Here is a 17,522-nt window from a genome sequence, read left to right as displayed (position 1 = left end):
GGAGGTTAGATTTCATGACTTTCCAGGATCTCTGTGACTTCTGCAGCGGCCAATGCAGCTGACCCCAGGGCCAGCTGCATCGGCCGCTGCTCAGGCGGCCCGGGGCCAGCAGCTGGTCCCGGGCACTGCCCCAGAGAAGTGATGCCCTGGGCCACCCCCCACCCGGAGCAGCAGCAACGGGGCCCTGGACTGTCCCCTGCCTGGAGCAGCAGTGGCAGGGCCCCGGGCCGTCCCCTCCCAGAGCAGCGTCAGCGCCCGCTGGAGTGCTCCCGCCCCAGCACCTAAGATTTAGTTAGGGATATTTATAGTACAAGCCATGGAGAGGTCAGGGGCTGTGACTTTTTGTTTCTTGCCCGTGACCTGTCCATGACTTTTACTAAAAATACTCGTGACTAAATCGTAGCCTTAACTATAGGCTGTTGCAGCTTTCACACTATCAGATGTTTTGTGACAATGATAGGTTAGTCATTTAGGAAATTGGGCAGAGGCTGTCACTATTCTCTACTTTTTGCAAGTGAAGGTAGGGGGAGGAAATGTTTACTTCAAATTAATTTTGGGTGTCATATTAAAGCTGAAAATCAGAGCTGTACATTTACACCCACACCTAAGCTTGATATTCAAAGGTGGTAGAGAGAAACTTGATTGGCAGTAGTGGAAGATTATTTTTAAAGCTCATGCCATTTCCACTATTTAGGAATACAGTACAGTATTATGTAATGTGCTGATGTATCCTTAAAGGCACAATTCCCTCATGATTAGGAACAGTGGCTGGAATATCACTACAGCTCCAAACGTTCGTTGCTTCTATTTTATGATGCTCTGACTATTCATTATGAATACTTGGTTGCCTATAATGGAATCATGTATAATTTATTTAAACATTACAGTACATATTGTTCTGTTTCAAATACAATGAAAACGAGAAAAAGCATAGCTAATTTAATAAAATGCTAAAAAATAAATACAATTTTCTGTGAAGATGTTTATGAAATAATTCACATATATGGCATGGTAACATGGCTAAGGCCTGGTCTACACTACGTGTTTAGGTCGACTTTAGCAGCGTTAATTCGAATTAAGCCTGGACACGTTCACACGACAAAGCCCTTTCTTTCAACTTAAAGGGCCCTTTAAACCGGTTTCTTTACTCCACCTCCGACGAGGGGATTAGCGATAAAATCGGCCTTAGGGGGTCGGAATTGGGGTAGTGTGGACAGAATTCGACGTTATTGGCCTCCGGGAGCTATCCCACAGTGCTTCATTGTGACCGCTCTGGACAGCACTCTCAACTCAGATGCACTGGCCAGGTAGACAGGAAAAGCCCCGTGAACGTTTGAATTTCATTTCCTGTTTGCTCAGCGTGGAGAGCACAGGTGACCACGCAGAGCTCATCAGCACAGGTAACCGTGATGGAGTCCCAGGATCGCAAAAGAGCTCCAGCATGGACAGAACGGGAGGTACGGGATCTGCTCGCCATATGGGGAGATGAATCAGTGCTAGCTGAACTCCGAAGCAGTAAACGAAATGGCAAAATGTTAGAAAAGGTCTCCAAGGCCATGAAGGACAGAGGCCATAACAGGGACGCACAGCAGTGCCGCGTGAAAATTAAGGAGCTAAGGCAAGCCTACCACAAAGCCAGAGAAGCAAACGGAAGGTCCGGGGCAGAGCCGCAAACATGCCGCTTCTACGCGGAGCTGCATGCCATTCTAGGGGGTGCAGCCACCACTACCCCAACAGTGTGCTATGACTCCCTCACTGGAGAAACACACAGGGAAGCGGGTTCGGGGTACGAGGAAGATGAGGATGGAGATAATGTAGATAGCTCACAGCAGCAAGGAAGCGGAGAAACCGGTTTCCCCAACAGCCAGGATATGTTTATCACCCTGGACCTGGAACCAGTAACCCCTGAACTCACCCAAGGCGTGCTCCCATCCCCTGAGGGCACACAGGAGACCTCTGGTGAGTGTACCTTTGTAAATATTACACATGGTTTAAAAGCAAGCGTGTTTAATGATTAATGATTAATTTGCCCTGGCAATCGCGGCCAGTACAGCTACTGGAAAAGTCTGTTAACGTGTATGGGGATGGAGCGGAAATCCTCCAGGGACATCTCCAGAAAACTCTCCTTCATGTACTCCCAAAGCCTTTGCAAAAGGTTTCTGGGGAGGGCTGCCTTATCCCGTCCGCCATGGTAGGACACTTTACCACGCCAGGCCAGTAGCACGTAGTCTGGAATCATTGCATAACAAAGCATGGAAGCGTATGGTCCCGGTGTTTGCTGGCATGCAGACAACATCCATTCCTTATCGCTCTTTGTTATCCTCAGGAGAGTGATATCATTCACGGTCACCTGGTTGAAATGGGGCGATTTTATTAAGGGGATATTCAGAGGTGCCCGTTCCTGCTCTGCTGAACAGAAATATTCCCCGCTGTTAGCCACGCGGTGGGGGGGGAGGGGTGAAGTGATCATCCCAGAGAATTGGGTGTGGGGGGGAGGGGAGTTAGTTGGGTTTGTGCTGCATGTTAACCCGGAAACCGCAGCCCCTCCTTTTACATTGCAAACCCATTTTAAATGGCCAACCCAACGGGTGCTTGGTATGGGAAATGAGAGCGCTACTGTTTGAAACCATTCCCACATGTTAAGAAGGTTAAAAAAGCCAAAAGACTGTGTCTTACCATGGCTGCCTGCAAGCCGAAATCTGTGGCCTGGCACTGCGTGAGTGATCTCTCACACCAAACCGGCAGGCCCTCAATATAAGAGGAAAAATGCGACCTTGTAACGAAAGCACATGTGCTGTGTAATGTGAACAGCAAAATTTAACGTGAAAGAGTGTACCCATTGTTCTCTAAAATGTGTCTTTTTTAACCACCTCTCCCTTCTCCTCCACCAGCTGCAAATGTTTCTCCTTCACAGAGGCTAGTGAAGATTAGAAAGAGAAAACGGAGGACGCGGGATGACATATTCACAGAGCTCCAGATGTCCTCCCACGCTGACAGAGCACAGCAGAATGCGTGGAGGCAGTCAATGTCAGACTACAGAAAAGCACAATATGAACGAGAGGAGAGGTGGCGTGCTGAATCGCGGGATGAACAGAGCAAGTTGCGGGCTGAAGATGATAGGTGGCGTCAGCTTGCAGACAGAAGGCAAGAGTCGATGCTCCGGCTGCTGGAGCATCAAACTGATATGCTCCAGCGTATGGTTGAGCTGCAGGAAAGGCAGCAGGAACAGAGACCGCCGCTACAGCCCCTGTGTAACCAACAGCCCTCCTCCCCAAGTTCCATAGCCTCCTCACCCAGACGCCCAAGAACACGGTGGGGGGGCCTCTGGCCACCCAGTCACTCCACCCCAGATGATTGCCCTAGCATCAGAAGGCTGGCCTTCAATAAGAGTTAAAGTTTTAAACTGCAGTGTGTCCTTTTCCTTCCCTCCTCCCCCACCCATCCCGGGCTACCTTTGCCATTATCCCCCTAGTTGTGTGATGAATTAATAAAGAATGCATGAATGTGAAGTAACAATGACTTTATTGCCTCTGCAAGTGGTGCTCGAAGGGGGGAGGGGAGGGTGGGGTGGTTGGCTTACAGGGAAGTAGAGTGAACCGGGTGGGGGGGGGGCAGAGGGTTCATCAAGGAGAAACAAACAGAAGTTTCACACCGTAGCCTGGCCAGTCACAAAACTCGTTTTCAAAGCTTCTCTGATGTGCACCATGCCCTGCTGTGCTCCTCTAACCGCCCTGGTGTCTGGCTGCGCGTAATCAGCGGCCAGGCGATTTGCCTCAACCTCCCACCCCGCCATAAATGTCTCCCCCTTACTCTCACAGATATTGTGGAGCGCACAGCAAGCAGCAATAACAATGGGGATATTCTTTTCGCTAAGGTCTGAGCGAGTCAGTAAGCTGCGCCAGCGCGCTTTTAAACGTCCAAATGCACATTCCACCACCATTCGGCACTTGCTCAGCCTGTAGTTGAACAGGTCCTGACTCCTGTCCAGGCTGCCTGTGTACGGATTCATGAGCCATGGCATTAAGGGGTAGGCTGGGTCCCCAAGCATCACGATAGGCATTTCAACATCCCCAACGGTTATTTTCTGGTCCGGGAAGAAAGTCCCTTCCTCCAGCTTTCGAAACAGAGCAGAGTGCCTGAAGACGCGAGCATCATGTACCTTTCCCGGCCATCCCACGTTGATGTTGGTGAAACGTCCCTTGTGATCCACCAGGGCTTGCAGCAGCATTGAAAAGTACCCCTTGCGGTTTATGTACTCGGTGGCTTGGTGCTCCGGTGCCAAGATAGGGATATGGGTTCCGTCTATGGCCCCACCACAGTTTGGGAATCCCATTGCAGCAAAGCCATCCACTATGGCCTGCACGTTTCCCAGAGTCACTACCCTTGATATCACCAGGTCTTTCATTGCCCTGGCAACTTGGATCACAGCAGCCCCCACAGTAGATTTGCCCACTCCAAATTGATTCCCGACTGACCGGTAGCTGTCTGGCGTTGCAAGCTTCCACAGGGCTATCGCCACTCGCTTCTCAACTGTGAGGGCTGTTCTCATCCTGGTATTCTGGCGCTTCAGGGCAGGGGAAAGCAAGTCACAAAGTTCCATGAAAGTGCCCTTACGCATGCGAAAGTTTCGCAGCCACTGGGAATCGTCCCAAACCTGCAGCACGATGCGGTCCCACCAGTCTGTGCTTGTTTCCCGGGCCCAGAATCGGCGTTCCACGGCATGAACCTGCCCCAGTAACACCATGATTTCCACATTGCTGGGGCCTGTGCCTTGTGAGAGGTCTATGTCCATGTCAATTTCCTCATCACTCTCGTCGCCGCGCTGCAATCGCCTCCTTGGCTGGTCCTGGTTTTGCTTTGGCATGTCCTGGCTCTGCATATACTCCAGGACAATGCGCGTGGTGTTCATAGTGCTCATAATTGCCACGGTGATCTGAGCGGGATCCACGATCCCAGTGCTAGCTATGGCGTCTGGTCTGAAAAAAGGCGCGAAACTAGTATCTGACGGACCAGGGGAAGGAGGGAGGGAGGGAGGGGCGAGTGACGACATGGCGTACAGGTACAGGGAATTAAAATCAACAAAGGTGGCTGTGCATCAGGGAGAAACACAAACAACTGTCACACAGAATGGCCCTCCCCAAAGATTGAACTCAAAACCCTGGGTTTAGCAGGCCGTTGATTTCACGGCGGGAGGGGGAAGCTAACGAATACAGAACAAATCTATTTTTTACATCTTAAGACGACGGTGCAGCATGACTGATAGCCCTCGGCATCTTCTGGGTGCTTGGCAGAAAATACTGGGCGCTTGGCAGTTAGTGTACTAAGATTGATAGCCATCATCGTCAAGACAGTTCAATAGGACTGAGCATGTCTGCCCAGGTGCCTCTGATCGAACCGCAATATGACGACGATGGATATCAATCTTAATACACCATCTACTGCCAAAAAGCAAGGGGTTGCTGCTGTGTAGCAATGCAGCCCCACGTCTGCCAGCCCCACGTCTGCCAGCACCCAGATCGCCCTCGGCCTCTTCTGGGTGCTTAGCAGAAAATACTGGGCGATTGGCAGAAAATAGCATACTATGACTGATAGCCATCATCATCAAGACAGTTCAATAGGACTGAGCATGTCTGCCCAGGTGCCCATGATTGACAGCCACTGCAGTACGATGACGACGGATACCAGTCATAATATACCATCTTCTACCAAAAGGCAAGGGGCTGGTGCAATGCAGCCCTACGGCTGCCAGCCCCACGGCTGCCAGCACCCAGATCGCCGATGAAGGCTACCAGTCATGCTGCACCGTCTACCGCCAAAAGGCAGTTAGCTGCTGCTGCTGTGTAGCAATGCAGTACCACATGTGCCGACACCCAGATGACATATGGTGACGGTGAGCTGAGCTGAGCGGGCTCCATGCTTGCCGTGGTATGTTGTCTGCACAGGTAACCCAGGTAAAAAGGCGCGAATCTATTGTCTGCCGTTGCTCTGACGGAGGGGGAGGGGCCTGATGACATGTACCCAGAACCCCCCGCGACACTGTTTTGCATCATTCAGGCATTGGGATCTCAACCCAGAATTCCAATGGGCGGCGGAGACTGCGGGAACTGTGGGATAGCTATCCATAGTGCAATGCTCCGGAAGTCGACGCTAGCCTCGGTACTGTGGATGCGGTCCGCCGACTAGAGCACTTAGAGCATTTTATGTGGGGACACACACGATCGGCTGTATACAACCGATTTCTATAAAACCGGCTTCTATAAATTCGACCTAATTTCGTAGTGTAGACATACCCTTAGACAACTTACAAAAATGAAACTAATGAAGGTGAGAGGACTAATAGAAAGTTAGATTTTCATCAGGGGTTTAAACCAGCATAGCTAGGAAAAAAGATCAAAATAACAAGTATATGGGCTCAGGTAAGTAAAAATGACTTGCAGGACTCTTTTAAATGAACTTGTAATATTAAGGGTCTGCATAACAAAATTAATTAATACAGGTCAAAATCTGTATTAGTTTACATCCTGTGCAACTCCACTTCTGTGAAGGCCATATTTGGCCCTACCTACAAATTTAAGATTGGTATTATTTTGGTTCACATCCACAGAAAAGAGAAGGGCATCAGGGAGGAGGGATAGCTTGGTGGTTTGAGCATTGGCCTGCTAAATCCAAGTTTGTGAGTTCAATCCTTGAGGGGGCCACTTAGGGATCTGGGATAAAATAAGTACTTGGTCCTGCTAGTGAAGGCAGGGGGCTGGACTCGATGACCTTTCAGGGTCCCTTCCAGCTCTATGAGATAGGTATATCTCCATATATTATAAGAGAAGAGCATCAAGAAATAGTCCCAGCTAAATCTCTATTTGGGACTTTGCACCCAAGAAGTAAAGAACAGACTGAAAGGTCATTGGGTTTGTTTTAAAAAGAGAGGTTATCCTTTCTGCAAACCCTACAGAGCATTATTTAGAGTACTTACCAATTTCAGCAGTTGGTTTTTATTACTATTATGGAGTAAGAAAGCAGTCCTGAGCTGAGAAAACTTCACTAATGTGAATTAGCCTTATTGTGAAAGTGTTCAAACTTCTCTGAACCAAAAGGTATCACCTGTATGACAGTTTGCTGGTGCAGGAAGCTGGAACAGGCACCCAAAAAAGCAGCTGTTACAGTGAATCTGTTTAATGCTTTCCCACTGGAAATGACAACTGCAAAATTTAATTCTTGAAACAAATATTAAATTGAGTTCATCTTTCAACAAAAGTAAATGTTGAGAAGATGAATATCTCAGTAAAAGTCCATACACTGATAGAGTACAAATAGGAGTTGCAAAAGCCATTGGATAAATTTTAATTTAGGTTATGAATTCATACACTGAATACTAATCTAGGTGAGGGGGAGCCACGCATACATAGAGAGAATCTGTGCCCTCCCTACCCGCAAAGAAGGACCTTTTGAAAGACAGTTGGTTCAAAAGCTTTACATGAATTCTCTCATTCAATTTTAAGTTGCCATATTTCCCCAATTATGACCCAGCCACTCCATGTGTCTGATAGCCTTAAAATACAGCAGTTGTTGCAGCCATACTGCATGTGTAAGATCATACTGGCCTGTTTTCCCTACAACTGGGTTTATGCTTTCTTTCATGTTACCCACTATCATGGAACAGTCTTCCTGAGCTGATACTCCAGGCCATTACCCTTTTCCTCATTCAAATCCCTCCTGTTGATCTCCCAGTTCTTCTGCAAAAACTAAAAGAAATTAGTCATCTAAATCATCTACTTATTTTTTCATCTTTAAAAACCACCAACAAAAATCTTCTTCACTTCATCATATTGTGCTCTACCCTTCATATAGTCTTACTGATGTTGCCTTGTTCTCCCAACTAGCCACCACCTTTGTTCCATCGAGTTTAAAAGTACCTTGGGGCATGGATCATATATTGTTAGACATGTAGTCTAAATGCTATAAATACACAAATGCTCCACAATTAATCTTTTTTTAGACTGTACACACTTTCTTTTTCTCAGTCATCATGATCCTTTTTATTGCCTTTCTGTTATTTGTTCTAATTCTTCCTATACTCATAGTAATTTGGAGGAATCAGAAGTATACACAATGAGTCAGATGCAGTTGCACCAGGGTCACATAGAGTGGCACTACTGCCTCTCTAATTTTACATTAAATTCCCTCAGACAAACATAACAGCATTGGCATCTCACTGCAAGGTACTTTTAGTTTATCATATTTGCTGCTTTCCAGATGGTGGTCCCTAAATTGACATGTATGCTGTTTGATTTCATAGATTCTAAGGTCAGAAGGGACCATTGTGATCATCTAGTCTGACCTCCTACACAGCTCAGGCCATAAGACTCTGAATTAATTCCTGTTTGAACTACAGCATATCTTTTAGAAGAATTTCCGATCTGGATTTAAAAATCGCCAGTGGTAAGAGATTGCACCACAGCCCTAGGTAAGCAGTTCCACTGGTTAATTACACCCACTGTTAAAAGTTTGTGCCTTAGTTTGAGACTCAGTTTGTCTAGCTCCAAATTCCGGCCATTTGATCTTGTTATATTTTTGTCTGCTAGACTGAACAGCCTTGTATTATCAAATTTCTGTATGCCATACTTACAGACTGTGATCAAGTCACCCCCTAATCTTTTTTGGTAAAACTAAACAGATTGAGCTCTTTGAGTCTTTCACTATAAGGCATATCTTTCAATCCTTTAACTGTTCTTGTGGCTCTCCAGTTTACCAACATCATTCCTGAATTGGACATCAGAACAGAACACAACAGTTCAGCAGCAGTTGCACCAATGCCAAATACAGAGGTAATATAACTTCCCTATTCCTACTAGAGATTCCCTTGTTCCTGCACCTAAGGATTGCATTAGCCCTTTTGGCCACAATATTGCCCTTGGAACTCATGTTCAGTTGCTTATTCATTGTTACCCCCAAGTCTTTTTCAGAGTCACTGCTTCCCAGGACAGCATGGCCTTTGATCCTACATGAATGACTTTACATTTGGTCATATCAAAAAGTATATTATTTGCTTGTGTAACAACACTGACAGACCCCGGTCATCAGCGGGTGGGATTGAACCAGGGACCTCTGGAGCTTAGTGCATGAGCCTCTAGTGCATGAGCTAAAAGCCAACTGGCTGTTAGCTAAGGCTGAGGAGCAGACTCATTTAACTCTCTCTAAGTGGTCTTGGTGCCACTAGATGTGACAGAACACCACACCCAGGAGGTGTGTGGGTTACACTTGCACCCAGTTTACTGGGGATCTAGATTGCTCTGTATCAGTGACCTGTCCTCTTCATTATTAGCCATTCCCCCATTCTTTGTGTCATCTATAATTTTATATTTTCCTTTAGGTCACTGATAAAAATGCTAAATAGCACAAGGCCAAGAACTGATCCTTGCAGGACCCAGTAGTAACACACCCAGTCAAAGATGATTCCCCTTTTACAATTATATTTTCAGACCTATCAGTTAGCTAGTTTTCAATCCATTAAATGTGTGTCATGTTGATATACTATTCCAGTCTCATAATCAAAATGTTTTACAGTACCGGTAACAAATGTAAATGCCTTACAGAAGTCTAAGTATATTATGTCAACATTTAGTCTCTCCCTGAATTCAGGATTTTACAGCTATTTGCATGCTCGAGGTAACCTGACAGACATAAACTTAATTTGATACTGTACAGTTTTGTAAGATCACACACACACATATATATAAAATATTTTTTTTTTTTACCATGAATGGGAAATCCTTCATCTGCAAACAGACAAGGTTCAAGATTTTTCAGAGAACTTCTGCCCTCAAGTCGTGCAAGTAGCTTTAAAAACAAAAGATAAAAAGACGTCGTGTTAACTAAAAATAATGGGTCATGGGAATCAAGATACAACAGAACCACAGAACTTAGTGGGTTTTCAATGATAGCTCTGTCAACAGATTAATTTGATTTTAAACTGCCTTTCTGCAGACATGTGGCAAGCTCAGAGATTGGACAGTACAGTAATAGACGTTGACTTTCTATCTCTCCTAGCAATGAGCACCAGGATTCCATGGCGATAAGTGCCATGTAAGAACCTGTATTTACAAAACCACAAGAATCAGCTACTGACAGATAAAACTGCTGCAAGAATGGATGTCTTTGAAATATGGAAATGTTGCCATTTTATAGGATGAAAGGAAAGAAGCTCCTTTTGTAACAGCCATCAGACAGTGACTTCAAAGTAACGATCTGGAGGTGAAAGGCTGTATTCCCCATTATCAGTCTCCTGAGTCATCCAGTCCCTCAGCTCATTTATAAGTAAAAGCGTCTTACATATTTCAACTTACATCAGATGTGGGACTCCGATGGGCTACAGATCCTATCACCTCACCGTCACTTGTTCAAACACAGCACAGGCTGGTAGTTATCAAAAGTCATTACACGATGGCTGTTCAACAGCCTTTGTAAGGCAAGTGGGTGTTCTTGGGCCAGTTCTTAAATGGACAGGTGTCCACATAACAAATGCACTATAGCTGGCAGTCTCAACAAAGAGGCCAACAATTCAAGAAATGAACACTTCACCCACTGTTAGAAATGTCCTTCCATACATGGATTAAAGCACATTGGCAAAAAAGCTTGCACTGCTGCCAGAGTATACGTCCTGAAGACAGAGCACTTCAGTCTCCATGAACCATCCATAAGCTCTAAATTAATGATTTTTAGAATAAAATAAATTCTGTACAAGTGTATCAAATCTCCCTCCTAGCCATATCCTTTGGGCACTCAGCACATAACTCTAAACATAACTTCCCAGCACACATTTCTCCCTCCTCCACACTATATTTGATGGACAACTTTTCTTCTGAATCTCCTTGCTATTGTCAATTTAAATGATTTAAAAACCAATTTTCTGTGTTTTCTTTTAATGGTAGTATAAAAACTCTAAGTGACAGTGAATTTGCTTCAAGAGGTTATGATGTGAGTCCAAGTAAGACACTTCCACAGACATTGTACCATTCATTTCCATTAATAAAATGTCAATGTATTTGCCTTTGTAACTGTTCTGTTCAGGTGTGTTGATAAGAATCTCATGAGATGCTCATTAAAAGTAGAATAAAAACACTTTAATAGACATTATACTGGATCCATTATTCATGCATTTGTTCAATGCATGAAATACTTGTATAATACATGTTAGATCCATGGTTACAGTTTTGACACTGCAACTTGTTACCAATGTTCACTGAAAAAATATATTATAGTATTCTGTATAAACAGGATCAGGGAAGAGACTGAATATAACTTGCTCTGTTATATTGTGCTGCTGCTGTTCCCTAGTGCTTATGGAGTCTCTCCCTCCCGTGTTTAGGTTCTCTCCATTCTCATCATCCTGCACTGCATCTTTCCCCTTTGTGAGTCTCCTGTCCCCTTCTGTCTTTGCTTACCTGCTTTCTCTGAACTATGACTTTTACTGCTCCACTGTGTTTAATATGATGGCAGCCAAGTGAAATTTACCAGAATATCATGATATGCAAGAACTCTAAAGAGTGTTTTAACACATTTACTTAGCTGTGAGACATTTTCATAGCAAATGGTTCATATTTACAAATGTCATTCATTTTATATATGTCCAGAAGATAACACATATCCATCAGTAATTGAAAAGGTTAGCTTGTTATGCTGCAATCTAGCCTCTTTCTCCTTACATTCTTTTGCTGCTACTTACCAGACAAAACACTCAGTCTACTTTGTTCTGCAAGTCAAATAAAGTTTACTAAAAATCTTACATAACAGTGCGGCTGGGAACAGTAATATTATATGAATATCTGTTTTAGAGATCCAAGTCTCGCAAGATCATGGACTGCTTTACTTTGATGCTTAAGAAGTCCTCAGCCATCAGGAGACACAGGCTGTCAAGCTGAGACACTAAGAATATATTTAAGATTTTTGAACAAACAGCCTTGCCTCTAGGATGATAAATTATTAGATTTCAGCTAAGTATGGTTTTCGAAGGCAAAGTTCCAATCGTGTTACTCTCTTTCAACCTAAAAAAAGGCATAAAGAGGGAGCAGCAAATACATGTGTTTCTGTATTCATGTTTATTAAAACATTATTAAACGTTTAAGACTCATTTAAATCCACAACACAAAGTGTGTTTAGGGCTCCCACAGCATCCTCAGCACAACCATGATATGATTAATTATTGCATTACATTACAGTGTTGCCAACTCTCATGATTTTTTTTGTGAATGACAAGATTTTGGCTGGGCCTGGAGCCTGTCTCGAGATGATGTGAGAAGCTCCACCCTTTATGCAAATTTGAGCCCTGCCTGGGGAAACCCCCTCTGATTTGCTGCATGCCTTTCTTGCCAGCCTTCTAGGGCAAAGTAATCAATCAGAGTGCTCTAGCTATAGCAGCTCTCTCTCCCTCCCCTCAGCAACCTGAAGCCATTCTCATTGGGGGAGCAGAGGGGATTGAACGAGCCCAGCAGCTCTGCTCCCTATTCCTCCACTCTTTTGAGCAAAGGAGAAAGCTCACACCCAGCCTGGGTAGATGCTGCTACAGCTCCTCTCCCCCCAGGCCTGGGAGATGGGGGTGAAGAGTCTAGGAGGAGCAGAGGTGAGGCTGTCGGGGCTGAACTGATGGGGTGTGGAGGGATGAGTTGAACTGATGTGGGGGAAGAACTGATGCAGGGACAGACAGGACAAGATAGATTTGGACAGTGGGGTGCAGAATTAATTACTGGGGAAATGATGTGCAGATGTGGGCATGAGAGCTCCTGCTGAGGAGGTCAAAATCATCTTACCCAATAATTTTGGAAGAGTGAGAAACAAAATCTCACACACACACTGTGGATGGGCAAGGGGAGTTAAAAAAAACAAAAAACAAAAAAAACCTCAACAAGACAGACCAAAACCCACCACAATATAATTTTACATATTTTTTTTTGGAGTCTGACTTATGATTTTTGATCTTCTGTGTTTGGCAATACTACATTTATTTATCACAGCACTGCTCATCCACCATTCTGAAATTTCTTGTACTAGAATGCCCCTAAACATGAATGGGGGAAGACTTAAGTATGTTTTGAGATGTTCTTGCTTAAAAGGGTATAACTCAATTTTAATATTTAGCTGGTATAGTGTTCAAGTTTTTCTTTCTTTTTAAAAAAAGGAAGATCTATGACATTTGGTGGTGTTCAAACTGAAATTATTCCCTACTTTTTAAATAGAACACACATTATTGGAAAAGTTAGTAGTATGGATGGTTCAACAACTCTCCTGATACAAATTAAGACAAAATTACATTCAACTAACTTGGCAGTTTTGCATGGACAAGAAAATTCAATTTAGAAACTATGATTGAGATTTTCAGACCAGTGCAGGATTTAGCCACACAGCTTAAAAGGAATGGAAGATGTGAGGCTGTCATTTGTACTGCTTTACAAATATAAGGTACCCTGCTATGATGGCCGAACGTAGGCACCACTTCAAAATCTGCCATATCATTGCATCAAAGATTACCTTAATATGCATTTCCTAGTTTGTATTAATTTGTATTGAAATCATGTACTTGTTTTTTGTAAGTCTCTGTACATTATGAAAACTATAAAAACAAGTGTGTCTTAGAACTAATGGCTCCTTGGAATCTCAAGAGCATATGAAGTGTGCTGGAAACCTGCCCTATGCTTTGCAGGTTCCTATTGTTTTACAAGGCTCTGCAAATGTGTACATGTAGTTGTTCACATTTAGTTAGCTGCTGAATGCTAAGGTAATATAAGCAGTCTGACTACTGGATGCAGCATTAATTTTAAAGAAGTGCCATTTCAGTTCCAGCTAAACGTGCATCTTTTTTTTTTTTTAATCCATACTCTTCCCCTCCCCAATTTTCATTTTAGAACAGAAAATACTTTCTGTATAGGGCATTTCCTGGGGATTAGTTAGTAGTTCTTGATTGTTCCAGCTCCTTTCATCCAGTCATTAGTCCTCAGAAAATATCTGGTGCATTGATCATTATAGCTTAAATACGAACCTGCGGTTATCTGAACTGAATGCTTACATATTTGAATGAAAATAACTACAGGTGCTTATCTTGAGCACTAAACAGATTATTCACAATTCATTGATGATAATGCATCTGTGTTTCTATGAAACTTGTGTTTTCTTCCTAGTTTTGAAGCAGAATCTCCACAGACACTTGCTCTGTTGGTATCATGCTGTGCACTGTGGGATTTCCTGGCAGGATCAACAAACAACTTTGCAACAAACTCTGTGAAAGTTCTGTCCATACTACACCTAATGAGGCTGAAGCAAAACTATGTTCAGATAAGACACAAGAGAGGAGACCTTACCATTTGTGGTTGTTAAAGATATATTGAACTTTTCATGAGAGCTGGGACTACCTAGTCTCTTGGACATATTCTGGCATTGGCAGTTTCATGTTACCTTCTTAACATTTCTACTGTATAGGGTAAAATATTTGTAGTGATCAAAGGATCAGTCTGCAATAACAGAAATCACTTGCTTCTACCTTCTGTTGTGAATGGTTTAAATAACCAGTTAACACAGCACTGCTAAAGAAAGTAACTGAACAGAAAAAACTGGAAAAGATACAGCAACATCTGGTCACTATTGAGATCAGCATGCCATAATTTAATTATGGGTGCTTACTTCTTCCTTCACATAACTTATCTTTTTTCCACAAAATGATTATCTTCCAGTGCTTTTCTGTGTGTATCTACCTTAGTAAGAGAGTAGTCTAGATGTGTTTTCAATACATTTCTGAATAATTGCACTTTACATTCTATCACAGTGGATCTTTTTATGTGATTATTGGTGTATAGAAAATAGGGGTCCCTGTGGACAAAAGACATCTGCCCATGTGGAATAAGTTTCAGGACAAGGGCCTTAAATGGTAAGTTTGCTGAGGAAGGGACACTAGGAAAAATTTTCAAAAAATGTCAAAATCACTTAGGAGCCTCAGTCCGATTGAAAATTAATGGTGCTTCAATGGAACTTAAAGAGTTTTTCCTATGTCTTTTGGGAGGTTCTCAGCACATTTTTGCGTGCCATTCAATAATATGCAACATTTCTCAGCAATATATTAAAAGTGTTAAGAGACCCACTGGTCAAAAAATGAGAGTAAGACATTTTTACCTTTCACAAGCTATTTGCTTAATCAAAATTCACTTACTCTCTTTTACTACCTTCACCTCTTACAGCTCCCATTGTCACTCTGTTTTTACAAAGCTCATTTTATGAGATTTTTGAAGAATTATTTGTTTGGCACAGAATTTTTTACTTATGAGCTACACAACATTCAACAAGGAAGTGTTGCTGCAAGATTTAAAGACTTTCAGAGCATTGATCAGGGTCAAAAGGTCAGAGAAAGAGGGTGGGTGGTGGGAGGGTGGAGAAAAACTGGATGAAGAGTTAAAGAAACATAAGCCTTATTGCTATGAGCAAAACTTCACAGGGCAATTTTAAAATCTTCCAAGTTTTTAAAAAAGTGCTTATGTGACTACAATTCATCTCTACCTTCACGTCCATTAAGGTGAACAACAGTCTCTCAAGCTTTGTGAGGCCTTATCTACACTATAAAAATAGGTCTGTTTAACTACATCACTCAGAGATGTGAAAGATCCAACACCCTGAGTGATGCCGTTAAGACAGCCAACCCCCCATGTAGACAGTGCTAGGTTGACAGAACCTTTTGGGGACGTGGATTCCTACCCCAATGGGAGAACCCCTCTTGGCAGGATGAGAGGGATAGCTCAGTGGTTTGAGCATTGGCCTCCTAAACCCAGGGTTGTGAGTTCAATCCTTAAGGGGGCCACTTAGGGATCTAGGGCAAAAATCAGTACTTAGTCCTGCTAGTGAAGGCGGCGGCGGGCTAGGCTTGATGACCTTTCCAGGTTCCTTCCAGCTCTATGAGATAGGTAGTGTTGTCTACACTAGTGAAGCTCTACAAGTCCCATGCATGGTTAATACCAGTGTGCACCTGTGTGTGGATACAGGCCCTGATTCAGCAATTCACCCCATTCAGCAAAGTATTTAAACATTTGCTTAACTCAAGGCACATACTTAAGCCCCATTTTCTTCCACGGGAATTAAGCGCATACTTCAACACTTGGCGGCTTGGCTGGAGCGGGCCAGGGGCGCACATCTTCTCGACGGGCCGCCAGCCCTTGGGACGCAGCCCCGCCGTGTCCGGGCAGGATGCAGGCTGCAGCGAGGAGAAACGGACGTGCCAGCGGGCAGAGACCGCGGCCGGGAGCTCCTGGGTTCCCAGCCCAGCGCCGGCAGCACCCACATCCGTGTTCTCCCTACCCCCGCCAAAGGGGAACCGCTGTGGGACTGGGTGCTGCGAGGGGCGGCGCGACACCACCCGGGACAGGCCGGCCCGGCCCGTGCTGCGCTACTCCGAGCCCGGTGCGGGGGAGGCCGCTCCAGTCCCGGCGGCCGGGCCCTGCGGGGGCAAAGCGGCCCTGAAAGAGCGGCCAGGCCCGGGGCGGGGAGGAGGGGGCGCTGCCTCACCTGCGTGCCCGACTCCGCCTTCCGAAACCCGTCACTCATAGCGCTGAGGAGGGGGTGGGGACCGGGCCCAGCAGCGGCGGCGCCTCCCGCCCACTCGTCGCACATGCGCAGTGCACCACGTCCCGCGTGCGCACTTCGCCCCCCTAGACTGGCACGACCAGCCCTTCTTGGGGCGCTGATGCTGCACATGCGCAGTGTCGCAGTATTTTGTTCTTTTGCGGTTGCGTGCGCGTTAGGTGATTGAGTTGGTTCCCTGGGCAGCGCAGCGTGCGCGAGCTCCAGGGTGGGGTTAAGGTTGTTATGGGGAGGGGTTAATTATGCACCTTGCATGGTCATCGCATGGTCATCGCTCTATTTAAATTATTTTCTGTCATCATCAGAGGCCAGTAATGTTAAGGGGTGAGATTTTTAATTTATTATTTGGTGGCCAGAGTGAAATACTCACATGTGAAATAGAAACACTGGGCCGAAATCAGCTCTGACAAAGTGCGTGCAAATTCCACTGAAGGCAATTACATCAGGCAGGAATTTAGGATAACATTTTAAAATGTGGGACTCTAACACCATACTTATCTGGCATGTTCCAGCTGAACATCTCAAAGCACTTTGCAAACATTACTGTCTTAATCCTGACAACATCTTGGAAAAGTATGACTATCGTTACAGGTGAATTCTGAGAAACAAGGGCATTGTCTAATAAAATTAATGGCACACATTGAATGACAAAGGAAATAGTTCTCCATGCGGCATATAGCTTTCACCTGTGGAATTCACTCCTGCAACAAATCAGATTCAGTTTCTATAGCTGATTTTGAAAAGGGTCTGGAAATTTTTACAAGCCATAATATTTGTATTGGAATTATGTAGGCTAAAATAGGGTATACTCATGCTTTAGGGCATAAACTGATCACTGCAGGGATCTGAAAGGATGTCCAGGGAACTATGTACATTATGGAGATTTTCTGTGCCTTCACCAGAAGCTATGGACAGGA

At 44.5% G+C, this 17,522-nt stretch overlaps 1 protein-coding gene across 1 annotated transcript in view; it reads right to left on the bottom strand.

Moving 5' to 3' along the window:
* XRCC2 (X-ray repair cross complementing 2) overlaps window positions 1-16,654 on the bottom strand; it is a 29,346-nt gene extending 12,692 nt beyond the window's left edge. The window contains exons 1-2 of the mRNA XM_065398788.1: window positions 16,531-16,654; window positions 9,753-9,834 (exon numbers count right to left, since the gene is read on the bottom strand). Coding sequence (XP_065254860.1) covers window positions 9,753-9,834; window positions 16,531-16,635 — 187 coding nt within the window. The 5' untranslated portion in view covers window positions 16,636-16,654. The remainder of the gene's footprint in view (window positions 1-9,752; window positions 9,835-16,530) is intronic.
* Between the last annotated feature and the right edge of the window lie 868 nt (window positions 16,655-17,522).

The sequence above is a fragment of the Emys orbicularis genome, chromosome 2 (assembly GCF_028017835.1).
Source record: "Emys orbicularis isolate rEmyOrb1 chromosome 2, rEmyOrb1.hap1, whole genome shotgun sequence".
NCBI classification, from domain to species: domain Eukaryota; kingdom Metazoa; phylum Chordata; order Testudines; family Emydidae; genus Emys; species Emys orbicularis.
The sequence above is the reverse complement of the archived record's forward strand: the minus strand, read 5'-3'. Positions and strand labels throughout refer to the sequence as shown.